The sequence below is a fragment of the Tasmannia lanceolata genome, unplaced genomic scaffold, assembly GCF_043159265.1.
Source record: "Tasmannia lanceolata isolate RefF3 unplaced genomic scaffold, GAP_Taslan_0.1 ptg000002l, whole genome shotgun sequence".
NCBI classification, from domain to species: domain Eukaryota; kingdom Viridiplantae; phylum Streptophyta; class Magnoliopsida; order Canellales; family Winteraceae; genus Tasmannia; species Tasmannia lanceolata.
In genome coordinates this window covers 41,944,766-41,971,600 of record NW_027518679.1, presented here as the reverse complement: position 1 = coordinate 41,971,600, position 26,835 = coordinate 41,944,766, and the positions used below count along the sequence as shown (strand labels likewise).

The window sequence follows — 26,835 nt, the reverse complement described above, 5'->3', positions numbered from 1 at the left end:
AGAGTGCACACGCACATCCCTTGTTTTTTTTGTCCCGTGTGCTTTCTAATTTCTATTTAGAAGGAGATGCATGTAAATTAAACCCTAATAATGTATTCTACTGGCGGGGCTTTCTCCGGTAAACCAAATATCCCACAATGGAAAAGTGAATGGACGTTGATGGCCTTAGAATTAGAATTATAAGGGCTTGGGCACCCTTCCCTTAATGGCTAGCTTTCAAGGATGAGTTCTACACGGGTCCCAACAAGTCGTATCAGAGCCGGGGCTTGGTAAGTCCTGTGTGCCCTCGAGGATGGAAAAAATCCCTTGAGGAAGATCTCGGTAACCACAATGTACCCTTGAGGACGGACAAAATACCTCGAGCAAGATCTCGTAGTTCCCACGTTGCTCTTGCGTGGAGGGGCAAGTTTGTCCACAATGCATCCACATCGAAAAAGTAAAGAGATGTGGATGGGCTTATAAGGGCTTAGGCAACCTCCTCTTAACGGCTAGCTTTTAAAGGTGAGTTCTACCCCGGTTTCATCAATTGGTATCAGAGCCGGGCGTGGTAACTGTTATGTGCCCTCGCGGATGGACGAAAATCTCTTGGTCGTACCTTTCAGTATATCGTTTCGCGAACGGAGCGAATAAAGATCCAACCGAATCTCATGAATATACTTCGCCCGTTATCTCCTCCTCTTTATCATATTTTGCAACGATGGTCCGTTCCTTACCTATTGCTTGCTATTTTATTTTTATTCGCTAATCTCTTCTTTCCGTCTACAATTCCCTCGGGGAAGATCTCGGTAACCCCTGTGTAGCCCCGAAAATGGAAGAAATCCCTCGGGATGGAGACTCACGTAGCTTCCATGTGAAGGGGGAGATTGTTGGGGAGTTCCACGTGAAAGCAAATATCCCACATAGGAAAAGTGAATGGATGTGAACGGGCTTATAAGGGCTTGAGCACCCTCCCTTTAATAGCTAGCTTTTAAGGGTGAGTTCTATCTGGATCCAAAGATCTAAAGCACTTGAGCCTTGAGGTAAGAGTTCATAGAGCCCGCAGTTAATCTCAATCTTCCATCAAGGTGATCGTCATTCTGAATTGTAGTTCATAAATTATTCTAATTGGATGGTCTTACCTAGAACTTGTAATGCGTTATTCGCCATCAATTCATAGGTTCTTGATTGAATGATCAAGATCATTCGATGACATTATTTTTGAGATTTTGACTATCTATATTCGACTTTGTGAATTGGGCAGTGTATCCGCCCCGCCCCAGTCAGGGATTCCCCGATTTGCGCGGGGATGGGGATGATGATTTAAAAAATTACCAGACCGGGGATACAGATGGCGCTCTGGGCCCACGCTGATTCAATAACTTGCATTATGCCATTATTAATACATAATTCGCATTATTAAAAAAATTATAGTTTTAAAATTCCAAATCTGCCATTTGGCCTTTTGCCTTTTAGTGTGCAGGGCGGGGCGGGAAATTTTCCTTGAGGCGGGGATGGTGAACTCATTTGTTGCTCAGTCGTACTCTCGGTCTCGCTAGCGTTTCTTGGGAAGGAAAATGATATCGTGATCAAGAGCAAGACCGATGGGAGAGCCGAACAATGAGAATGTGCCCATGTGTGCAAAAAAAATCTACTTTTTCTTTAATTTTCCTAAACCTAAAGTTATGTTTGGATGCTTGGACATCATTTGGGCAAGTAAATCGTAGGGAAGGGACAGGATTGTAAAACCCAGGTAAAGCCAATACAAAAGAGTAACAGAGAGATAGTATTACGTGTGAAATAACCCACTTTTCGGGCTATTTCTCATAGAAACGGCAGACATACCTGGTAACTGACAGGGAACCGACAGCCCAATAAGCAGTAGAAAAGTGGGCTGGCTGGCTTACATCACTTGTAATGTTGCGGTGGTTCGAGAACCCATTTGTTTGGCTCGCTAGCAATACTCTTTTGGGAATCGTAATAGCTTTTGACAGATAGTTAAATAATAATTATCAAAACATGGTAGTAACAGTATCAGTAGCCTTTATTATTTATAAAAAAGAAACGTTTTTTTCATCTCTCAAACCACCAAAGGGAGAAGCATACCTTGGGTACAAACACATCCACAGCAGCCATTATTTAAGCTTTCATCTCTGTAAAATATCTCCATTACTAAACTAAAAATCATCGATCTCAGTATAAACAATAAAAGGACAAAGAAGATTTATATTCATGGCATAAATAAGTCTCAAATACCTTTCTTCTTCGGATGCTACATCTGTTTCCATTCCACCTTATTCTCACACTTCTCCCATGCAACTTTCTGTACAAGTTTTACTAAGAAAAAAATACAATAGGAACATTGATGACACAAGATATGGAAGATCAAATGTCCATATTATCAAAAATTTTAGCCATGAAATACGCTCAAAGTGTATCCACCAGAAGATTCAGAAGATTTTATTTTAAAAACCAAGCAACCGAACGTAAAAGTTATCAGGTCAGTAAGGCAACCCTAAATTTCATAATCAGACATTCCTAAATTTGCCAATGAGGCAAAATCCTATAAAAATCATGCCAATCCCATTCAAGCAGTCCTAAATTTGGAACCCTTTTTTAGTAATTTCACCCCCTTCCCGTATATGTCCTCACAGTCTATTAAGAACTTGCTGGCCTAGAGATCTCCATGCAATTCCATGCTTATATTTTTGGAGCTGGGTTTGTGCTGCACAACTCGGTTCATAATACTGGGAAAATTGTTTTCAGTGGGAAAAAAAAAAAAAAATTAAAAAAATCCCCTATATCCAATTAACAGCCCCTTAGGATACTGATGCACGATCCTATATTGATATTGGCACACCTGTTTATTTCAATCGGTTTTCTCAACAGCCGCGAAATTTAAATCAAAGAGGGTGTCAATATTATAATAAGGAGTTCAAATATATATCATCTTCCTTCTGAATTTGCAGTCATAAGCTTCAAGTGCAATACATTTTTTTGGCAGGGACCCTACCGGTAAGGGTGCAACTTGGGTCGGGCTCCACCCGAACCTGATGGGTTCAACACGATTTTGGCTCGGGTTGAGTTGGGAAAAGCCAACCCGATTTAATTTCGAGTTGGGTTAGGGTTGAGGCTTTGGCAACCCGACCCAAACCTGACCTCCATTTTCTAATTTCATCATGATTTTCTTAGGATTATGTTTTTTGTCTTTTATTTTCTTGTTTGGCCATAGATGAAGCCGACCCTAACCCGACTTAACCCGACTCAACCCAACCCGATTTGCAAGCCGGTTGGGTTAGGGTTGACGATCTCAACCCGAGGCTCGGATTGGGTTGGGTTAGGGTTGAGGGAATGCTATTTTGGGTTGGGTTAGGGTTGGCCTCAACCCGACCCAACCCGACTTGAGTTGCACCCCTACCTACCGGTTTACTAAATGAAAAGAAAGATGATACATTTAAGTATGATTGTATGAAAACCAGCATCTCTATCTTTGAGACACACTAGATAGGAAAACAAAGGACTCAAATGATCCAGAAATACTATTGAGCTATTAGCAAATTGATGGCGAAGAAACATATTTCAAGCTCATCGAGATCATCTTCCTGCTATCCTTCGTGATTAATGATTCTGGTGCGGATTATTTTTAGATCCGAAAGGAGCCAGCTACACCTCTTTTCCTTAGCATGGAAACGCCAATCTGGACAGATAGCTTGAGTGAACTTGATGCCCCTAATGTTCCAAGAGGTCTATCATCTTCTGACTCAACTACCCATTTCTTTGATCTTCCTCAATTTTTGGTGGTTTGTTCTCGGTTGTTTGACCTCTGTTTTTGGTGGTTTGTCCTCAATGGGAGAAAGCCTACCATATTCTGACCAAGCTTCTTGTTTCTCTGGCTCTTCCTCAACTTCTGGTTGTTTGTTCCCATAGTGGGTGTGGCCATCTTCCTCTGTCCCTTAATTGAACTAACTAGGGAGCATGGAAACGCCAATCTAGGTAGATAGCTTCAGTGAACTTGATGCCCCTAATGTTCCAGGAGGTTTATCATCTTCCGATTCAACTACCAGTTTCTTTTGATCTTCCTCAACTTCTATTGGTTTGTTCTCAGTGGTTTGACCTCTATTTTTGGTGGTTTGCCCTCAGTGGGAGGAGGCCTACCACCTTCTTGTTAATTCAAGCAAAGAGTGCTTGAAGCATTACACCCTAGGTATCTAGTCTGGATTGCCTAGTTTGTTGCCTCCAGCCCCTATATATAGAGATACACTAAGGTTATTGACTGGTTAATAGACTCTAGCCCATGTAGGCCCACTACACCGGTTCATTATCTTATTGGGCTTATATTAGATCGAACATATATAGGGCTATTCTATATACCCAACACTTCGTACGCAGCTTCTTGTTTCTCTTTCTCTTCCTCAACTTCTGGTTGTTTGTCGCCAGAGTGTGTGGCCATCTTCCTCTGTCCCTTAATCAATTGAATTAAATAGGGCATTTGATACATTTTCCATAGAGATTTCATTAGAATTTGAGCTTACATTCTTCTGCTGCTCTATGTTCTCAGTGCCACTGTTTTGCTTATTCTTACTTTAACCAATGCATATGAAGTTATGCAAATCAGTAAGCTTATTAAGGTAAATTTAGTCTAAATGCTTATCCCATTTACGTACACTGAAAATTTGGTGTAAGTGCTTGATCATTCTCTGCTAAAATAATAAATATCTCGCTTCATGGGCACTCTTCAAGAAACCCCTTTATCATGTTTGACATAAAAGAGAAAGTTCCTATCATGTGTTATATTCTTTGTACCATTTTGAAAGCAAACCCAAGGTGCTAAAACCAAGTCCAAGGTCCTACATGCACAGATAAATTAAAAGTAGACAAACTTTAATTTATAGTGTTTCACACTGAACCTTCTCTTTTTGTCAACCCATAATATGGTAAAAACAGAGAAAGAGATTCGCTAATGAAATATTCAGTCCGATGCCCGAGTACCATTATTGTCTTTTGAGTCACTTATGAATTTTTTGTGCCACCAAAACATTCAGTCCGATGCCCCGATTGCCCGGAATCACGTATACCATTATTCGCCCTTGGGTCACTTGTGAGTTTCTGGTGCTTTCTAATCGTCCCTTTATAGAAAGAAAAAGTCAATATAGGATTGATAAGAAGGAACGAGAGAGATTTTACCATAGTTGTCTGAGTGGCAAGCATTGAAAGCGAGTGCGAGGAGCGATGATCTAAAAAAGAAATGAGAAAAACGAGAAGCAGGTATGTTTAAGAAAAATAAATAGAAAACATGTGGAAATCATCACTAAAAATCAACATGAAGTCTCGTAATAAATGAACACGAAGTGTATAGAAATTGAAGGTGCTAAAGTAGGTCATGGAGGAAGGGTTAACGTAGGATAGGATTACAATTAGAAAAGAGGACAACTGATTAGAATTACAAGTTTTAGGGATTTATAATTTTTCATGTTTTATTTGTTTGCATTTACGTACTGTTAGGTTTTTGAGAAAAGATCCATTCAAGTTTTAATTAAAAAATAAGATGAGAATTTATGTTTTAAATAAACTACTTTAGCATTTTCCAAAAAAAACAAAAACAAAAGAGAAAATATTCCTTTTAAAAAAAAAATCACATAAATAAGAAGCGTACTCTTAATTAGGAGAATGTCAAAGAACCATGTATTTCCAAAACTTTAAATGAGAAGAATCTAGCTTCTGAAGTGAGCTTTTGTGAAAGTAGGCTTCACATCAAACAAGCAGTTTTTGGCAACTATGTATTTTATATTAACCTGTTAAACAACTTAATGTTGAGTTGGGTGTCTTGAATTCAACCTGGTTGGGGTCTGAAATATGAGACCTTTTCAATGGCTATAGAGATGAAGATACCTTCGATTCTTTTCTGGTTTTGATTAACTTTGAAAAAACGAAGAAGATGAGCTACACCCTTTTTTTTTTCGGGGAAGAGATTTTATTTGCTTATTACGTATTCTTGTAAAAAAAAGAAGAGGGTTGGGAGCTCAAAAGGGGGGAAAGGGTGTGCTAGGGTTTCTTGGGGTTTTTGGTGAGAGACACTGATCTTCTCTTGTGATCTCCTATTTCTACACTGTATTTTCTAATCGCCTCTATCCTGGGGTAGGCTCTGCCGAACCACGTAAATCTTTGCGTCATTGTGCAATTGCCTGTGTTTGTTCTTTCATTATGATTTGCCATTGAAATCGCAGATTACTATTGAGGGATTTTTCACAACACTTAAGCTTAAGTTGGCTCAAGGATAAGATGCTGATCATTGTGTAAAAAGATTATGGAGGAAAAGAAAGGGTGACGCTCATCAGATTGTCGAGGCTGCAGTCAGAATTCTACTTGTTGAGAGGAATGAAGCCTGGTCCGAAATCATTCGCATGATGTGTTCTTGCTATGAATGGCTTAGAACCAGACGACATTCCCGTCAACTGAGAGAGAGAGAGAGAGAGAGAGAGAGAGAGAGAGAGAGAGAGAGAGAGAGAGAGAGAGAGAGAGATTTCACATAATTCATGCATTATTTCTCTTGGGTCCTTTATATAGTTGAAGAGTGGAGATTCTTTCGTGGGCCTAGTTTTAAAAGGATGTTATAGAATAAATTCCTAAGGAGAAATATAAATTGTTAGTGAAGGATCATACACCTTTTTGCTGTGGATGCTAAGAATTTTGAGGTCATGAAAACCTGAGCTTCTACCCTCGTAACATCCTCTCATAGATAACTTGAACCAACGTTTAATGGCCACTTTGTAGGTCATCAAAATTGGTCTTTATTTGCAAATAATATTATTTTAATTTAATCTTGTATGCAAACGGGACATTAAGGCCTCTTAGGAAGTCTTTAACTGTATCATTTCTACGACTAATAACAATTCATATTGAACTTCGAAACCATTTGCATATATTATATGCACATAATGTTAAAGGGTATCCAACAAAGCCCTAAATTAGTACATCGGTATACTTAGGAGTGTTGAAGCAAGTTGGCCGGGTCCTTTATGTGGTGCAGTGCTTTTCGATCCTACTTTCTGAGTCTGGTTCATGGTCCATTTCAAATCAGACTGCCTATACTTACATTGTACACAGTTAGGGCTTATGGTTAGGGTAGGGAAGAGGGAAGAAACTTGAGAGGAGATATTTCATCATTAGGGCTTATGGTTAGGGTAGGGAAGAGGGAAGAAACTTGAGAGGAGATATTTCATCATTTGGAGTAGGATTTTTAATTACACAAAAACACCCAATGGACATAAATGAATAAAACTATGAAGGGAATTTCCGTGCATGTGTGTCTTCATCTAGATCTAGGATGCTCAACCTAGTTTTATGACTTTGTCTGGGTCACGATCTGAAGTAATTTTGGACCATAAGATATGGATCCAACGGACACAGGATGGACCCAATTGTTGTGCCCAAATCCTGTCCATTAACGTTTAGATACTTTGGATCCATCAGGCCGTCTGGGTCCATTAAAAACGATTAAAAGATCTCGTCAGATGTTCTTTGAGGTAATCAACAAATTAACTATGGTCTACTGTAAAAGCTGATTAAACAAAAGTTGAATTGTGAGAGTATGACATATTTTTAGGATCTTTGACATTCAGTTTATTCTCAAGTAAAGGATTTTTCTTTTGCTTCCCACCTGGGAAAAGAGAATGTGAAGAACCTTCAACAATGGAGCATAAGCAAGTGGTGATTCCAAGCTTAAATGACAAGCAAAAGAGCTGGTCATGTTACAGTTTTTAATGATAGAAAATATGCCCAACATGGGTAAAGGTGAAGGGGGGAATGGATAGTAGGAAAAGAAGAGATGTCAAGAGATGCCTCACAGGAAAAATGGATTTTTTATTTTCTTTTACTTTTCTTTTTTGCAAGTAAGATTATATTCTAATTCTAATATAATCTTATTTACAAACATGACATTAAAACCTCTTTAGAATCAATTATAAGTGGGTTTTTGCATGATCTCAGTGCATGATTTGGATCGCCACAACATAATCATCTCCGGAGGGTGATCCTAACCCTCTGATCTATAAAGTTTCAACTATGTACCTCCTTTGGAGATGATTTTTAGAAATTACACACAAGCGTACACAAACATAATACAAAATCTCCCACTAAGCATATCATCTCTAAAACTATTACAACTATGATTGGCAAATAATCATACTTAAACTTCATAATCAATTTTCAACTAATCACATTTAACTTAGAAGCTAAAGCATCTGGTTTTTGTAGGCCTTAATCTTGCTTAATCTTTGTATTCGCCATGGTACGATGATCATGGGGGTCTCCCCACAATGATCCACTAATCAACAGTCGGGATTACTTGGACATCGAAACAAGAGAACCAATGTTATTGCCTGCTTAGTCTGACTCAAGTAATAATAAAATTCTTTCAAATGAAAATTTAAGACCCATTTCTTCACTGCAGGAGTATGCTTCTCTAGTTGAAGGCCCACAACATGACTCCTAGATGTGATGATCACTTGATCAGGGCCACATTCTGAATCAGATCATCTGATAAGGGAGATTTCTAGGGATGGCCTAACCAAAGTGCAGATGAAAGCCTTGGACCATCAAACAAAGGTCACCCATCAGTACTTTTTCCCATTAGTAATGGACAATATATTACAGGGAATTGATATCCACACACCCTTGTTTGAAAAATGGCACTCCAATCTTTACATTTTTTCCAATTTTCCTGTGAAGGTTTGTTGCAATTCTCAAGATGCTTTGATTAGTCAATTAGAAAAGTGATCATTAAAAGTAGGGAACTGCTAGCGTCCATCGCAAAAGGCATTTCGCGGCTGGTCTGTCGCATGTCAGACCACCCACCTCATGAATGGAGACAAAAGCTGTTGTCTTCATTCACGAGATGGCTGGTCTGAGATGCGACAGTGCAGCTGCGAAATGCCTTTTGCCATGGACCCTAGCAAATCCCTTAAAAGTATGGAGTATCATTATCAAAACAGGGGTGCGGGAATCATTTCCCTATATAACAGCAGCTCAAATCCTTCACTCGTAGAAAGAAGAAATTCTGAATTTCCCTATATAAATTGACCTCAACTCCTTCACTTACAGAAAGAAGGAATTCATATCTACTATGTATTTGTCTACATTTTTTAGGAAATGATATTAGCACTGCATTCTTTTGACAAGGGCATCTCTTTATTAAAATACTCATCTGATTGATTGTTAATAGCTTTTTGGGGATTGTATGGCCTTCAACAAAGAATTACAGAAGTGTAAATAAAGACAGGGAGAGCCATTCTTACCCCATTTTTCTCTCTAAGTTTTTGTGCATTTCAATTGTGGGCAATGATGAAGGATGAAAGTCCCTGCATCTGTTTAAGGAGGGCCCCATTTAGCTTGTACAATTAGCAGTTATCTTTAGCCTTTTGTGGTTACAATGCTCACCCAAACATGAGATCATTTATTTGGCTGATGGAAATATCAGAGATGGGTTCAATGGGCTGCTCTTCCCCTTCCCCTGAAGCCACAACGACCGAACGCTCTCTACTGTACTCATCTGTCAAACAGAAGTTTAATTCATAATATAAACCCAACCAACATTATACTCTAGACTATAGTTCTACACCATATTCAATACTGCTAGAAAGGTGATTTGAGGACATTGAGAAATAACAGAATGCTTGAGTATATTAATTCCAAGAGCTAAGTTATTAATTTCGTTTCACTTCATTTCGGCTGAAATGTTTCATTCCAGTCTGAAAAACAGAACAGAAACAACTTTTTTTCTGTTTCGGCCAGAATTTCACTCGGTTTCGGCCCATTTCGTCCCATTTCATTCTGTTTTGTCCTTTTTTCGGCAGAAATACTCATTTTTTGAAAAAAAATATATATAGTTCGCCCCATTAACGACTTTTTTTTTTGTTTTACCCTTAGTTTAAACCTTTTTTACCATTTTATGGCTGTTTGAATGGTATTTTTCATCCTTTTTCCTCCCAAAACATGAAAAACCATATACAAACCCACCTAAACTCTATATAAACTCATCTAAACCCTATTAATTTTCTTTGTTTTATGGATATATCGCAATAAATTTAATGTTTAAGGAATAAAATGTGTTTTTTTAGTTAAATTTAGTTCGTATAATAGTTTCTTATATTTTTCTAGCAATTTTCTATTTTCTTAGATTTTTAAAAAATTTTAACTATTAAAAAAATTATCCGGTTGTAGCATCTTTTCCGAAACGAAATGCCGAAACAGCCAAAACACCGAAACGTTCCATTCCACTGCCTAAAACGAAACGGCAAACAAAACGGAATCAATAACTAAGTTCAAGAGTGGTATTCAGAATGAGTTACTAATTTTAAACACTGGTTCAAGTGTTGTCAAGCTAGATGAGGCTTACCAAATATTGTGTTTAAGGAAGTTGGAGGTGGAGTGGCCATGAAGTTCAGTCCAACATAGAATCCCATGGCTAAAACTACTGTCATCATGGCAAAAGCGGGCACTGCCAATGCCCAATACCTGAAAGAATGATTAGCAACCCATCAGTTTGGTCAAGAAACAATAATCCAAACTCCATTTTACTAAATCCAGAACAGATAAGGCTTAGAATAACAGACACGAACAAGAGGAATGACACAGTAAATTCTATAAGCAATCTGGTCAAAATCTAACTTGCACATTTTTCTTTGAATGATGAAGTTTTTTTTTTTTTTGAACCTCGACTTCAAGGTTGAGAACAAAGCCTTGACCAGAGGCTCATGATGGAGAATTTAGTAAAAGAAAAGTAAAACCCACTTGATGCAGCACCGTGAAGGTAAATAGAAGAAAGGGGAGAGAAATAGAAGAAAGAGGATAGAAGAAGAAGAGAATAGAAGAAGAATAAGAAGAGAAGAAGAGACGAAATTAGGGGAGAAGAGAAGAATATGAGAAGAGAAGAAGAAGAAGAAAACAGTAGAGGGGAGAATCAATCTTTATTAATCATCAGAAGTTACAAAATAAGTTGTAAAGAGGCCTATATATAGGCAAATAAGCAACCTAAGAAATAGAAACCTTCTAAAACAAGAATTCCCTAAAAGACTAAACTTCTTAATTCTAAATAACATGGATAAAATCCTAGAAACTAATAACATGGAAATAAAAATACTAGAAACTAAATAATACGAAAATAAATCCTAATATCTGCATCATTCTCCCCCGCTTGAAAAAGAACTCGCCCTCGAATTCTAGTCCACCTCGGTCAAAGATGTAAACAATCCACTGAAGTAGTAGAACGCGTAATCCGGGGGAAGCAATGATGTTTAACGCTCGAGACAATCGGGAGAAGCATCTGCAAGGTCGGCGGAAGAAGAGGGAAGAAAGTGCCCATGTAGACTCATGCGAACAGAATCTGCGCTGGAGAAGTAAACAAGCTGGGAAGATCGCAACGTACTCCTCCGGGATCAGAAAAACAGCTATGGGCAGTATCAATTCACGATCAGCATCAAGATGGTCATCTTGTGCACTGAAATCGGCGGGCGCGACCTCCATAATCATCTTGATCGGGGCATCTACAGGAGAAGCAATGCTATCAACGTGCGCATGTAATAATGTGGAATCGGAATCCTCAATGATCAGCTCGTGTTGTGCATGCTCTGGTAATGCCTCAACGATCTGGTCACTCAGCTCAGACTCAGGTAATGGATCAGCCTCACGTGGATCTGCCACAATATCTGCCTCAGAAGAATGAAGCTGGCTCGCTGGATACTCTGCAATCGGTGCGGCAGAAATCCCGAAATCGTCATGCTCAATGATGTCGACCTCAGAAATCAACAAAGTCTCTGGCTCTGGATCGTCCATCTCATATTCTAAATCTGATGGAATCAAAGGCTCAATATTGATGATCTCATCAATACTAGCATCGGACTCTGTAAGAATATCAACAACGTTAGGTGGGACGAATGAAGTAGTGAAGCGACTCTGCAAATATGACTCGTGCATGCGACGCTCGAAATATCGATTTTCGGCTACAATTTCAGCATCTCGTGCACGACGTGCTGCGGCTTGTCGTTCACGCCGAGCGGCTTCTTCGGGCATCAATCTTTGGTCATACGTTGCTCGCTCATGTTTCAATCTCTGTCGATTTTGATAGTGGTATGTAAACTCATAACGAACATCCTCCCATCGACGAAATGGAGGCTTACAAAACTCACAGCGCTCGTTAATGAAGAAATTCCATTTCGACTTGGCTTCGCGGCACACAGTATCCGTGACTTTGCGAATTGTTATTTGGTGATCATAACCACAGTACCTATGGTATGCATTAAGTGCCTGGATCCAGTTTAAACACGCATCCTCGACATCTCCATAGGGATAGGTGCAGTCATCATAACCATAGAAATATGGAACCTGTGGTGCATAAGAATATTGAGGATCGTATCTATTGCAATATGGAGCAGCTGGTGGAGCCATAGGGATCTGTGGCGAAAACTGAAATCAAATGTTTGATCTGTCTGGCATGTCGAAAGGAACACAATGCCTGTCTCGGATCTCAAACCGGATAAGGGCACATAATCGACGGCTGAGATTGCTCCTGAAACTGTGCCGAAACTCACTGATTGTTGCTGAAAGTGATATGGATGTGCTCTACTAATCAAATACTTCAACTTTCGTGTTGAAATCGTAGGCCAATTTTGAGCAGAAAATAACCTGAATTCAAGGGCGATTCACGGCTCGATCTTCGAAAACCAATCTTCGAAAACTTGGATTTTTGTTCTGATACCAAATTGATGCAGCACCATGAAGGGAAATAGAAGAAAGGGGAGAGAAATAAACGAAAGAGGATAGAAGAAGAAGAAGAGAATAGAAGAAGAATAAGAAGAGAAGAAGAGACAAAATTAGGGGAGAAGAGAAGAATATGAGAAGAGAAGAAGAAGAAGAAAACAGTAGAGGGGAGAATCAATCTTTATTAATCATCAAAAGTTACAAAATAAGTTGTAAAGAGGCCTATATATAGGCAAATAAGCAACCTAAGAAATAGAAACCTTCTAAAACAAGAATTCCCTAAAAGACTAAACTTCTTAATTCTAAATAACATGGATAAAATCCTAGAAACTAATAACATGGAAGTAAAAATACTAGAAACTAAATAATACGAAAATAAATCCTAATATCTGCATCACCACTGACCAAGATGGTGAAGGGACACCATCAAAGACCAGTGAAGGCATACAGCAACCACTTAATGGGGGAGATGATCAAACACTTCCAAATCAATCCACATTGTGCTGTTGCGGGCAAGCCAATGAACCTCGCCGTTGGCAAAACAGTAAATGTTCTTTAATGAAGTCTTGTAGCCATCAATAATATCAATATCTCCTCAATTGAATCCACAAAGCACCAAATGAAACCTTTCTCATCTTTAATCTAACTTGCACATTCTTATTATCGATGGACACAAACATATATCTTGGTCTAGGGAATGAACATAGGTGCCTCACATTTCTGGATTTCTGCATATAGGGGAGAGTCTATAGTCTATACTCTAGAAATAGGAGGGAAAATGAGGATTTTTGTCATATAAATATTTCTGTGAAACATTTTATGGAATCGAGAGTATCCATTATTTCATTAGAACTATACCACATAAGCTCTCCACCATAGTGGTCTAACCGTAGCATAAAAGAAAGGAAAAAGCTACATTTAGATGTCAATCGAAGAGTGGCAGGGGGTACATGATGAAAATAGAACAAAAGTGGAGGATACACTAAACAATCATGTGAACTACCCTACCATGGCTAGAATAATAGCCTCCATTGAAGATAAAGCTGCTTCTTCCCATTTAAGGTATATTCCTATTGCCCTGAAATTTATTTCTCCAGTTGTATATAAGCATTTTTCGTCTCTGTTCAAACTGCTAGCTCTACATGAAAAGCTTTTGAATTCGAATATTTATAATGTCTTCTCTTTCTGTTCACTGAACAAATACTCATCCAATTGGGATCTGATTACAATTATATGCACAGTTGAGCCTTCATGTTATCATCAGAACATTGTCAAGACATCCCAATTGAAAAGATATAATAATTCCTGCATTACACCTGTGAGGTTCTTAACTAATTAACTTATCTCTTGCAAGCATAGGCCTCCTAAATGAAAAGATATCATATAACAATATGCTTTTGCAACTAATAATCTAATGATATGCTTTTGCAACTAATAATCTAAGAATTCTGATTTATAGTTTTGAGTCTTCTGACCACCATTGATTATTGTCACAGACTCACAATGATTTTGACCGACGAATGCACGAATATACGGACACTAGGATAGTCCTTCCTGTCTACTTTAAATCTCAATACATAATTTTTTTTTCGTTCTTTTTTTATTTCTCTTTCAGGATTGTTGTGGAAACTACCTCAGATTCAACATCATACATTCATAATGGGGAAAATCGAAAGAAGAATGGTACCTCACAAGACCACCTAAATTTAAGGGAAAACAAATTTCCACTATATATTTGGCATGTGGATGAAAGGTTGTACTTTCACCTATGCAACCATAGGTAATTCCTGCCACCACACAAGGTGCATATGCGAGAACCTATAAACTAAAAGGGGGGAAATCGGTTATACATTAATATATGAAGAAACTAATATATGTAGAGTTTATTTGCACAACCAATATGATTTTAAATGTTTATTTTAGTATATGACTATATGTAGTCTAAATATCTTTGTGCATCACCTTTTTAATGTACAAATTATTAGTGGCGAGTGACGTAACTAGAATATGTAAGTTACAACGACCCCAATACCATGGAAGTAGCATTATAATTCTGGAATAGCTACTTGAGTTTCAGACAAAGATTTAATCTATCATGAGCCTTTTGTCAAATACAAACTCATAAAACTGATTTTATTTGTCGAAGAATTTTCAAATTTGGTTAATTCCCCAAAATAATGAAAAATTTATCATTAACACGCAGGTTAAGTAGATACTCTATGGCAAGATTCCTAGCAATATTCAATGTATTGATAATACAAAGATCACATAGGAGCAGCCTAATTCTTCGGTTCTTCCTCAATGTTGTCTTGAACACACAAAGCACAAGGCAAGGCCTTATTTTTATTCTTGGATTGGTAGGCATGGCCATGCAAATAGATCAATTCTGCAAGAGAGATGTAGATGCAAATGCTACTATTCTATATTGCCAGGGAAAAACAGTGGGGTTATTCTACAGAAAAGGACAACATTCCAACTAGGTTACAGGGACCGTCAAGATCAATCCTAATGATCAGTTATTGGGTTGCACATGAAGACACATGTATTCGAGAAGATGATATTGTAGGCCACCATAGGTGACTCAAATGGGGCTGGGACCATTCCGAATGGAAATCCCATCAGGAAGATAAGGCCACGTTTGGATACGTCATGTTTTTATATTTGGATTTGGATTTGAGTTTTGGATATAAAATACATCAATCATCTTCATGCTCATGTTGTATGAGAGAGGGAGGGAGGGAGGGAGGGAGGGAGGGACGTCTTGCTGCTGCTGCAGCAAGGTCGAGGAGCAGAAAGGGTGAAGGTACTTGCCACAAATATGGATTTCCAAATAATGTCTTGCAGAACAGATTTGAAAATCAGATCATTTTTCACTGTTGTAGCTGATTTGGAAATTTAAGTATTTGATCCAGATCCAAATCTCAACTGCCAAATGTGAGAAATCCAAATCTAAATCTAGTGGGTATGCAAACGTGGCCTAAAGGAATACAGAAATTAAAGGTTTAAATTATCTAGGCGCTATGATTTGTAGACACGGACACGAGTGTCGTGTGTCGACACTGACACCGAGTGTCGGACAAGGCAAACCCCCAAAATTTAGAAAAGGGGACACAGCTAAAACGAAAAAGTATATATCATCATAATTTGTCGATATGGATTTTTGTGTTGAGTTTCGACACGGATATGAGTTGTCTTACATGGCAAGATCTAAAATCTAGAAATGGTGACACATACATACACATAAAATTATTGATTATTAAACAAATATGTGTCCTCACACCCACATTAAATCTAAAATTCCTAGCAATACATTTAGAAGTGTCCAAAGGAGTGTCGACGAGTGTGGACACGCGTGTCGTGTCGTCGGACACGGCAGGGCAAGTGTCTCAGCAATAAATTCAAACTGTCGGCCAAATCATAGTATAGGCGGAAACCTAAGCGAGTCTTGCTGGATAAAGGGGCTAGGATCATCCGATCAAGGTGGAGTCAAAGGAAATGGTTTGGATTTGTGGTTGCTGATCTGAGCAACAGATCCGATCACATCAAGATGGCACGTGGGACCCAAAATACTGTATTAGCATTTTTAAAAGGATTAATATCAGCCAAAATGGCATTGGTTATCTAGCATCCACATTTATATGATTGAATGCACAGGAAAGAACTTCTACATATCTACCATATAACATGTTAGCAACAGGAAATAAGCCTTGTGCGCAGTAAAAGTCATTATGTAACCTCGCAAGCATATCTTACTAGCATGAAAGTCACCTTAAATCGCTCTTCTGTGAACTGAACTTTGGAAAATGCCACAGAAGTTTCAAAACAATTTCCGTGGCTACATAACTAAAAGGATGAAAGCGATGCAGATATTGCAGTTAGAAAACTAACTCGTTTGAAGTACGCCATATTTTTTTTTAAAAAAGAAAAGCACTTCCAGGTAAAAACAGCAAAATATCTTATCTGGATCTGCTACGAATACAAAACAAGGTCTTTAGAAATGTACAAAGCAACCACAAAAGACTACACTTACTGACCTGCTAGGATAGTAAGTGATTCCTAAAAAGTGTAGCCATGGCTCGGGAGTATATGCCCAAATCAAGTAAATAACTGTAACAGGTAATGGAGGCACATCAGTTCTTTCAACAGAATTAGAAGTAGAACTACAAGATACACAAACCTACAAGTAAATTTCAATTAAAATGGTCTGACCAATGAAAGGCAAAGGTTAAAGCTCCATGATTGAGCTATATAGGATAAAAGTTTGCTTCATTCATTACCATAATTTGTATACGTATTGCTGAGTAAAATAAGAATCAAACAAAGATTACAACAAAACAGCTCAACTAGATACATAGTATGAGATCAATTTCTCACCGTTTGACAAACATATACTGAAAGAAATGAACCCATCCAATAAATTCATCAGTGTTCTCTAATGAATGACAATGCAGGTATATAACGGAAAACCAGCCCACAAAAAGTGCAAATTTTCGAACTTATTTACAGGGCTTCAATATTCAAGGTTAGGAGAATTCAAATGCACTGATGGTTAGGTTTGAGAAAGAGTTTATTTTCAAAACCCAGGTTTCTTAGGGTAATGTTAGAGGAAGATTGGTTAAGGATAAGGTACTTACATACAGACAAACATACAGTCATAAATTTGACACTTCATGGATTGAGGTACAGCACTTACTGGATTTTTTTTCTTTTTATTTAGGAAAGCTGATGTAACTCACAATTATGATCCCTAATCTTTCTTATGTAGTGAGTGTGGTAAGTCAGTTCACACATGCCTATAGGCTCTACATCTAGAGGTTGTTCGCCGAATTCTAAGGTACTTCTCAGAAAAAGTATTATCCTACACCTGAAATGGGTATTTTCCCATATGATCCAAATTATGATACTATACCTTCATCAGAAGAAATTCAATCAGAAAAATTGCAAACTGTAAAACGGGTTTCGAGCTTTCGAAAATCCAGGTCATTGCACAAACAAATTGAGTCCTACCCTTCTCATAAGAAAGTCTTCTTTTACCATTAAAAAAAATACAAAAGAAAGTCTTCTTTTGAAACTGTACCACATTATTCTGGTTTTGCTAATTGAAACACTAAAAGGCTTGATATAGAAACAATTTAAGTGGACCTGTGGTAATGACAGTCGTAATGGAACCGACAAAACCATAAACTTCTGAAGATTTTGGGCCCTGCTCCTCTGATGCGACGGCATATCCCGAAATCTTTTCATCTGAATCCAAATCCAAGAGGGAGACTTTCGCTCTCTCTTTTGATAAACTCAGCATTCTTCTGGGACTGTTAACTGATGAATCTGCCATGCTTCCACTCTTTTCAATTTAGAAGGATATCATCATAAACTGAAGGTCCCTCTAAATAAAAATTGAATAGGGTTGGTTCAGGTTTATCTTTTCTTCCTGTGTAAAAAAATTAGGAAATTTCAGAAATATTTTCCTTTCCCAAAAAACAAAAATCTTGCAATCCAAACAGGGTATAGGGTGTCTCCTTCAACAAAAATCGCTAACAGAGAGTGGCAAACTGCGTGAATTTGAGAAAAAATTGAAAGAGAAATGTAAAAGGGGAAAGAAAAACAAAGGCATAGAGATTGAATCGCAAAATAAAAAAAGAGGAGAGAAAAAAAAAAAAAAGCAATGAGATTAAGGAAAGTAGAAGTAGAAAATTACCTGCCTGCCTGCAAAATTTTCAGATTGTAATCAAATTTGATATTTCATCCTCTTAGAACAGTTTTTCTTTGCTGTTGATCAGAAAACCCTAAATTTCTGAATAAAGTTTTCAGGGATTACTGGAATTAGTCTCTGGAATCAGCATCCCATTTTGATTCCTCCAGATTGTGAAAAATATGAACATAATATGAATCAGAATAGGATTCCGATTCTGATTTCTGATTCAACTAAAAATCCAAAACAAACTGTACAAAAGAGGTAGAAATTAGAAAGGGAAATACAAAAGAGGTAGAAATTAGAAAGGGAAATGTTATCAGCACTAGTCACTCCTCACTTTATTAAAAGTACTATATGCCCCGCACCATAGGATGATCCAAACCGTCCATTGGATGGGCCACAGCCTAAATACGGTGTGCCCCAAAAATCATTTCCATAGGTTGATCCTAACCCTTCGATCTGAATGTTAGAGTGTTGATCTTAACCATCTATAGATCGGAGGGTTAGGATCAACCTATGGAAATAATTTTTTGGGACCTGTGGCCCATCTAATGGACAGTTTGGATCATCCTATGGTGCGGCCCATACCGTACTTTTAATAAAGTGAGGAGACGATCATAAAAATACAGTAGTGCTGATAACATTTCCAGAAAGAAAATATGGGACCCTTTCTTCAACACAAGGAGACTGAGATTTACGAGCAGAGATGTCACAGACCCTCATGTGGGCGAAAGAGAGCAGAGACTCTGTAGAAGCTGAGAGGTGAGACCTTTTTTCTCGTTAGTTTTTTATTTATTCAACTCCAATCCTTGTAATAGAATAGATAGATGTTGCCTCATCGATTTCCATAGGTTGATCCTAACTCTCCGATTTGAATGTTAGAGTCGCCCATAGCCATACCGTACTTTTAATAAAGTGAGGAGTGCGATCATCAAAATACAGTAGTCCCTTTCTTTTATACCTCTTTTGTACTGTTTGTTTTGGATTTTGAGTTGAAACAGAAATCAGAATCGGCATCCTATTCTGAATCTGATTCATATTATGTTCATTTTTTCTCAGAATCAAGAGGAATCAGAATGGGATGCCAATTCCAACGACTAATTCCAGTAATCCCTGAAAACTTTATTTAGAAATTTCCAGGGCTCTGAATCATTTTCCAGTATCATCTCTGCTTGTTAGGAGGTCTCGGCCTATCAATTTCTTACATCCATAATATTCTAAGAAACTTGGATTTGTTTCATGCTTGAGGTTTGGAGACTATGAGAATTATGGATGTAAGAAATTGATAGGCCTTTGTCTCCTTGATCGCTGACCAAATTTATCTTTCATGCATGACGAAATTTTGTCCTCCTGCCGACTCCACACGCCTCTTCTAGGGAGAATCTTCTTCCCTGCTTCTTTAGGGGTGTCAACGAATCTATTTCAGATTGGATCCACCTATAATAATGTATTAGTCATGATCCATTCAAATCCCTTATGGGCCACATCAGATTCAAATCACACAGAATTCTAAAGAAGTTAGAATGTTTAGTCTACTATCAGTGTGTGTCTATACAATTTCACATAACTTAGTCCTTTACCTATGTCTAATCTAAAGTTCTAAATACGAAAGATAGTGCTTAGAACATAGTGTAGTTAATGACAGCATACAACAATCAAGGTTTTAAATTTCGGGTTCGGTGGAGAACGAAACCGAAATCGTGTAAACTCGGAATGTTACAATGGTCCGAAATTTAAGGAAAATCCAAATAAACATGGAATTTAACGTTATTTAATATCCTCGCCGAAATTTTAGGATGAGATAAAATACAACTATATTGGTTTCATTTGATTTCGTCTGAAATTTCGAAATTTCGGCTTCAGGGAGGACTGAAACGCTTTCCGAAACTGAAATTCAAAACCTTCACAACAATACAATTCAATAATGACCAAATGATGAACAAATAGTGTATTCATGATAGCATATATATATATATATTCACTCGTTCTCTACATTTGTTTGAATTATATTATGCAGCAACAGCAAAGGTGAGTGGCGAGCAGTGGCCGCACAGTGGATTAGAGACTTAGTGTTAATATTTAGAGAAGGAAGAGAAAAGGGTGGCTCGAGACTTGAGAGATGAATAATGGAAGGTATTTTCATAAAAAAAGGAAAAAAATCATTAAAAAAAAGGTGTGACCCGCGGGCCGGCCCGCACAAGTAGGGTCCGGGTCAACCAATTAGTGACCTGTAAATTTCCGGGTCATTTCTTACCTGGACCGTTTGACCCTGATCCGTACGGGTCTGGTGAAACCCGGCCCGGCCCGGCCCACCTGTTTGCCAGGTCTACGTTTCAATCCGATCAACCAGATCTGGTTATCAATTGAGGACTTGAGGTTGATCGGGAAGACATCGGTGGTGTAGTCACTGAGACAGAAATCCATGCAATAAGAATGACAGATTTTAAATGTTTTTTTATTAATTGCATTGCTAATAATAGGATACCTAAACCCAAAACCCTAAATCCTAAACCCTAATTTTCTTACTCGTCCGTTGCTTCGAATGAGGAAATTCTTCCAATCTCTGTTTGAATTGTAGGAACCTCATAGAAATGTTCGGAAAGGAATAACTTTACCAAAATTTCTTGATTATCCATTGTTTGGTTACAACTTTAAAAGGAGTAGCCTAAACCACAACAGTTCAAGTTGTTACATACAGGGACCTTCAATTTAAAACACAACTATATTTTTCTCATGCACTATTTTTCCTAAGAATTTTTTTGTCCACAATTTAGACTGAATTGATATGGTTGTGACTTGTACATAAAGAGGGATATCATTGTAAAACGAAGGTCCCTCTAAATTAAAGTTGAACTGTTGTGCTTCAAGTTAGTATTTTCATTTGTAATCAAACAACTGAAAAATAAGAATTTTTGGGAAATTTTTTTTTCCAAACTTTTCTAGAAATTCTTGCAATCTGCATGAATTTTCTGGAAAAGTAAGAAAGATTGGAAAGGAAAAATATTTCTAAAATCCCCTACTTTTTAAGGCACTAAAAATAACTTGAACCAATCCTATTCAATTTTTATTTAGAAGGACCTTTAATTTATGATGATATCCCTTTAAATTAATCATAATCATATTATTTCCCGTAAGTCATGGAAATAAACAAATTTTCCAAAGAAAATATTTTCCATCATAAATGTTTTTCTGGCAATCCAAACAGGGCTTAGGGAATCACGTTCAGTTCACATCAATTGACACACCCAAAGTAAGGCTGAGGCCCATAAACGTGCTTGTGTGCACATACAACATACGTTCTCGTTGAGTCGTTTCGCAAGTGCACACACTTCTTCCATTTACAAAGTCTGAGAAACACCATAACAAAACAGTATCTTAAACTAAAGTAACATCTCATATCATTTGAAGTGGTTGTAATCAAGAAAATAGAATTGAATATACAAATCTCCTCTCCATTGCTATTATATGCTCCCAACCATCCCTCAATTCTTACAGTAGTGACCACTTTTTAAACAAAAACCCAAATCATAAAAGGGAAAACCACTAACAACTCCCTCTCATCCACTCCATTTCAAACCTTCTTAAACCAAAACCCAAATCACAAAATGAGAACACTACCAAATCAACCCTCCCACTCCATTTCCAACCTGATTTCTCTTGTCGTTCCATCCCCTTCTATTTATACAGAAAACTCTCACCTCCACAATCACCATCCTAAGAGAGCAGAAGCCAAGGGAAAACCTTATTTCTCTATCCTGTTTCTCACAAATCAAATGGAAAACCAAACACCCATGTCTTGCACCCTCAAGGGAGCAACCATGCTTTTACTTCTAGTCCTCGCCGTCACTTGTGTCTCCTCGGCTCGAATTCTAGATGAGGAGCTACCTCCCTCCACCCCCGTTGTCGTCCCACCTGAGTCATCCAATCAGGTTGTGACACCTGTCACCAATGCCGCCGCTCCACTGCTATCCACTCCTACGTCTATCATACCTGTCACCAATGCCGTCGCTCCACTGCTATCCACTCCTACGTCTATCACACCTGTCACCAATGCCGTCGCTCCCCTGCCATCCACTCCAACATCTGGCGTCCAACCAAGTGTCGGTGGGGCCACCACCGGAGGCTCCACCGTGGCAAATGTAGATACCCACCACTCATTGTCCTTCTTTATGCACGATGTGCTAGGTGGGTCGAACCCCTCGGCCCGGGTCGTGACCGGGATGACATCCAACTCGGTTGTCAACGGTCAACTACCATTCGCCAAGTCCAATGGTGGTGTCTTCCCTGTCAACGGCGGCGTTCCCCTTACTAATGGTAACAACGGCATTATAAACAATAACAACAACAACATGCCTTTCGTCACCGGCCTTGGCGGGCAATCACCAACAACCGTAATTCAAAACAATGGCAATAACGTCAATGTTGGCAACGGGCTCCCATTCGTCACCGCAGGCCAGCTCCCCGCAGGGGCCACACTCCAAAAGCTTTTGTTCGGGACACTAACTGTGATAGATGATGAACTGACTGAAGGTCATGAACTAGGGTCAGCCGTGCTAGGAAAGGCACAAGGGTTCTATGTGGCTAGCTCCGAAGACGGCACCAGCCAGACCATGGCATTCACCGCCATGTTCGAGAATGGAAGTTATACGGACACCCTCAGCTTCTTCGGCGTCCACCGCACTGTGTCTTCTGAATGTCAGGTCGCGGTCATCGGAGGCACCGGAAAATATGCAAATGCTAAGGGTTATGCCACTATTAAGACCGTTCATGCGGTTGACCAACATACCACAGATGGGGTGGAGACTCTCCTAGAGCTCACAGTCTATCTTTCCTACTAGTGTGTTCAAAAATTATATGAGACTCTTTAGATATTGAACTCTCTATGTACGAAGAGATCTCATGAGTATCAAAAAATGAAAATTATGTGTTATCTAATCTAAAGAACTTTGCTTTTGATCTTCTTTTTCTTTCAAGTAGCCGACAAATAAAAACACAAAAAGAATTGACCAACAAACAAGAATAATAGGAAATATATAACCGGAATTGCTCAATCGAATTGTAGGGGAATCACTCGACGTCGAGTAAGATGTCAGGAATCACTGTACTAGCAAGCCGGAATCAATGTACGCCGAAGGGGAATCATTCAACCCTTGAAAGGAATCACTCAACTCTAGATTATAGCAATTAGCTGTAGAGAATTTCAATCAAAAGTTCAGAAACTTATGCCTCATTCTCATTGATGTCTATACGGATTCAAATGTAGTTTACGAGACACGTTTAAAATGGCTCAACAATAACTTCCATGCCTATTCTCAAGACCCTATAACTTCTAAGACAACTTCCGAGATACTACCATTTCCTCCTAGGCCGTCATCAAATTCAAAACACAAAAACCAATAATAAGTCTTAACATTGTCTCAATAAGAATTAAAGAAAGACTCAACAAACTAACACTACTAACTAGGCATAGTTATTACTTAAACCAAATTCCCATACAACAACTCAAGACCAACCATATGAATGTTCCACATGGATAACAAATGGAACCATCACATGGCTGTCACTTGGCTACCCAGTTGGACTACCATTATGCAACTGCATCATTTAATTGTGGGTTTGTATCATGGTTCAAAATTTCGGCTGAAACTATATGGACCCATATGAATGTCATGTATCTGCCAATTAAGGTCGTCAAGCCATGCATGCAGTCCACCCTTTTTTGTTCCACTTTTTTCAGATTTTTCCCCTGTTCACCATGCTATTCTATTTAATGTACTAGTATTTTTCTCAGGATTCAGATCTAAGACCCAACTCGATTGTGATAGCCCTCCTTATTTACACTTTTTTCTCTTAATCTACTTATAGATCAAGCCTTTCATTTAAGGCCCCATTTCTTTCAACCCAAAATGGGCATAAAACAAATTTAGGATCGGGTGTTCTTATCCCACTGATCAGATTTTCCTATCCCCATCTGGGAGGCTCTGGGCAAATTCAACTTCTACACAATTCTGAGGACTACCTGAGCTAAATATTCAAAAAGGGATCCTAGATTCACTTGTCAAGCTAGGGGCTAAACCTGAGCTGCAATAGGATAAACGTTCCAACTGCACTGCCAAAATTGCATTCTAACCCTGCCACTAAGTTGTCATTTCCCCTTCATCAGTGTTCCCCTGTTTGTTTGGGCACATCTTTACCATACCCGATTTTTTGGATTGTTCCAGATTTGTCCTTCATGTTTCTCTTGTTGGCACTTGTTAGGGCTATTCACCTTATCCTGGTTTCCTTTGCTATTGGAATGTGATTTCAGCAATCCAATTCCAATACAATTAGCCCAATATATATCTAAAACTAAAGAGATAAACTACATCGTCAAACCCATTCATAGAAAGATGATAACCAAGTCAAACCAACTCACAATCTGAATCAATGTGAATATTTTTATTTTTTTTGAATGGCGGCAAATATATTAAAGAAGCAAACAAAATACAAACAAACCGACTGAGAAGGTTGGGGAAGGAAATATAAACAGCTAAAGAGGGGAACCACATAAAATGAACACAAAGATGGGCCCCTGCTCTAGCCAGACTATCTGCCTCACTATAAACTGAAATTTTGACGCGCTGAAAAGAAACATCATAAGCCACCACTCGATCCAATATCTCCTCAATAAAAGGGAAAAACCTCCATGGGTGAGGGTCCTACCCTCCAACCATCTTATGACAGTGCAAGAATCACCTTCCACTATTAAGCTATCCATTTCTATACTATCAATCAACCTAATTCCTTGGTGCCCTCACTTCAGCCTCAGTGGAATCTGTGATTCCAATAGGCCCCGAAAAAGACCATCTAGTGACCCCCCCACTCACCCCATAAAAGACCTCCTATACCTGCGGGGCCGGGGTAATAACAAGATTGTTCTTGATTTGCTGCAACTAGTCAAAATGTCCAACAATAAAAAAGCTGAACAAGCCACCAACTTATATGGATATATGAAATCTAGAAATCATGGATGTGATCTAATAACCTGAACTCAATTGGATGTAACCAATAGAAATTCGTCAAAACATATAGATTGCCCAGTTCCAAGCGAGTTTCATATTCTTCTTGCTAAAAGAAACAGAGTCCAGACACAGTGTTATTCTATGAAATAATTCAACAATGATGAAAGCTAATGTTCGCAGCTCAATTCGGAACTCCATATTCATGGTGTCTTTCTTCAAGATTGGTTCACAAAAATATAGAAACTCCATGTACCAATTCAAAAAATAGAAACTCCATATGTCATTGATCACAACCTAGTTGTTAAGATCCAAACCAAAACCACATAGAAATCCCAGAACGTCACTATATTGATGAGAGTAAAAAGACAAGATTCTTATAGTTACTGGAATGATTAAAAGGGTGTAAATACAAGGATCTTCAAATCGAAATCAACAAACAAAAAACTGAACAAGCCACCAACTTAGCTACTCTGTCGGCTTAAAATACAGTGGGGCCTACATTGTTTCGGTGATGCAAACCATTCATTTGATGGGCCCTCATGTAGATAGGGTGTGCCCAAAAAATCAGCTCCATAGGATCATCCAAACCCTACGATTTGTGGAGGCAAAAATGGACGTGTAAAAACCTTTACAAATCTGTCCATTTTTGCCTCCACAAATCGTAGGGTTGTGATGATCCTATGGAGCTGATTATTTGGGCACACCCTATCAATGTGAGTGCCTATCAAATGAATGGTTTGGATCATAGTTACCAGGGTGGGAAACGAATTCGGCAAACGACACATGAAACAGAAACGGGAAACGCATGAAAAAAATACAGGGGAAACGAGAAACGAGAAACAATAGAAAATCGTACAAGAAACGTCTTAGGAAATGATGTGTTTTTTCCAAAATGATTTTCGTAAGTTCCACACATGTTTCCTACACGTTTCATATGCGTTTTCTACGGATGTTGCATAAATTTATCATGCGTTTACACATTATTTACATAAGTTTTCCATATGTTTCCCATGTGTTTCAGAAATATTTCTCCAATTTTGTATCATATTTTGGAAATGTTTCCGAAATGTGTTTCCCTCATTTTAGGGGAAACGAGTTTCCCAACCACGAGAAACGCGTTTTAGGGGAAACGGGTTTCCCACCCGCCCAAGGAGTTTCCAGCAACAATGGTTTGGATCACCCAAACAATGTAGGCCCACTGTGTTTTAAGTCGTCGGAGTAGCTAAGTTAGCTACCTGTACTAGCTACACTTCTCTCTCTCTCTCTCTCTCTCTCTCTCTCTCTCTCTCTCTCTCTCTCTCTCTCTCTCTCTCTATATATATATATATATATATATATATATATATATATGTTGTTCCTGCACACGAGTGCAGAAACAGGGTGGGGGCCCACATTTTTTGGGGGTCCAAAGCA

The 26,835-nt window shown here is 38.5% G+C and overlaps 2 protein-coding genes across 7 annotated transcripts; one reads left to right on the top strand and one right to left on the bottom strand.

The window, feature by feature from the left end:
• Window positions 1-9,159: 9,159 nt before the first annotated feature.
• On the bottom strand, window positions 9,160-18,724 carry LOC143885025 (Phosphatidylinositol N-acetylglucosaminyltransferase, GPI19/PIG-P subunit). 3 transcript variants are annotated; one of them, XM_077388975.1, is made up of 6 exons: window positions 18,425-18,724; window positions 17,872-18,157; window positions 16,764-16,836; window positions 10,370-10,488; window positions 9,412-9,523; window positions 9,160-9,338 (listed from the first exon to the last, which is right to left on the bottom strand). In XM_077388975.1, the coding sequence occupies exons 2-6, from the start codon at window positions 18,059-18,061 to the stop codon at window positions 9,266-9,268; spliced, it is 567 nt and encodes a 188-aa protein (XP_077245090.1). In that variant the 5' UTR covers window positions 18,062-18,157; window positions 18,425-18,724; the 3' UTR covers window positions 9,160-9,265. The 3 variants fall into 3 exon arrangements, with proteins under 3 accessions (XP_077245090.1, XP_077245098.1, XP_077245103.1); XM_077388983.1 differs by having other exon boundaries at window positions 17,872-18,153; XM_077388988.1 differs by lacking the exons at window positions 9,160-9,338; window positions 9,412-9,523 and adding an exon at window positions 10,166-10,254.
• A 3,470-nt stretch (window positions 18,725-22,194) lies between these two features.
• On the top strand, window positions 22,195-23,259 carry LOC143885004 (dirigent protein 10-like). 4 transcript variants are annotated; one of them, XM_077388965.1, is made up of 2 exons: window positions 22,195-22,340; window positions 22,497-23,259. In XM_077388965.1, the coding sequence occupies exons 1-2, from the start codon at window positions 22,195-22,197 to the stop codon at window positions 23,257-23,259; spliced, it is 909 nt and encodes a 302-aa protein (XP_077245080.1). The 4 variants fall into 4 exon arrangements, with proteins under 4 accessions (XP_077245080.1, XP_077245054.1, XP_077245063.1 ...); XM_077388939.1 differs by having other exon boundaries at window positions 22,195-22,451; window positions 22,521-23,259; XM_077388948.1 differs by having other exon boundaries at window positions 22,203-22,367; window positions 22,473-23,259.
• Window positions 23,260-26,835: the final 3,576 nt, after the last annotated feature.

What these genes read in the sequence shown, in the direction of transcription:
- LOC143885025 (XM_077388975.1), bottom strand. Translation starts at nt 18,061, where the DNA reads ATGGCAGATTCATCAGTTAACAGTCCCAGAAGAATGCTGAGTTTATCA. An exon ending in ATCACTTACTATCCTAGCAG is followed by an intron (nt 10,489 to 16,763) that starts GTCAGTAAGTGT and finishes TCATTCTTTCAG; the next exon opens with GTATTGGGCATTGGCAGTGC. An exon ending in ATAAATGATCTCATGTTTGG is followed by an intron (nt 9,339 to 9,411) that starts GTGAGCATTGTA and finishes CTCCTTAAACAG; the next exon opens with ATGCAGGGACTTTCATCCTT.
- LOC143885004 (XM_077388939.1), top strand. Translation starts at nt 22,195, where the DNA reads ATGGAAAACCAAACACCCATGTCTTGCACCCTCAAGGGAGCAACCATG. An exon ending in CCACTGCTATCCACTCCTAC is followed by an intron (nt 22,452 to 22,520) that starts GTCTATCACACC and finishes CGTCCAACCAAG; the next exon opens with TGTCGGTGGGGCCACCACCG.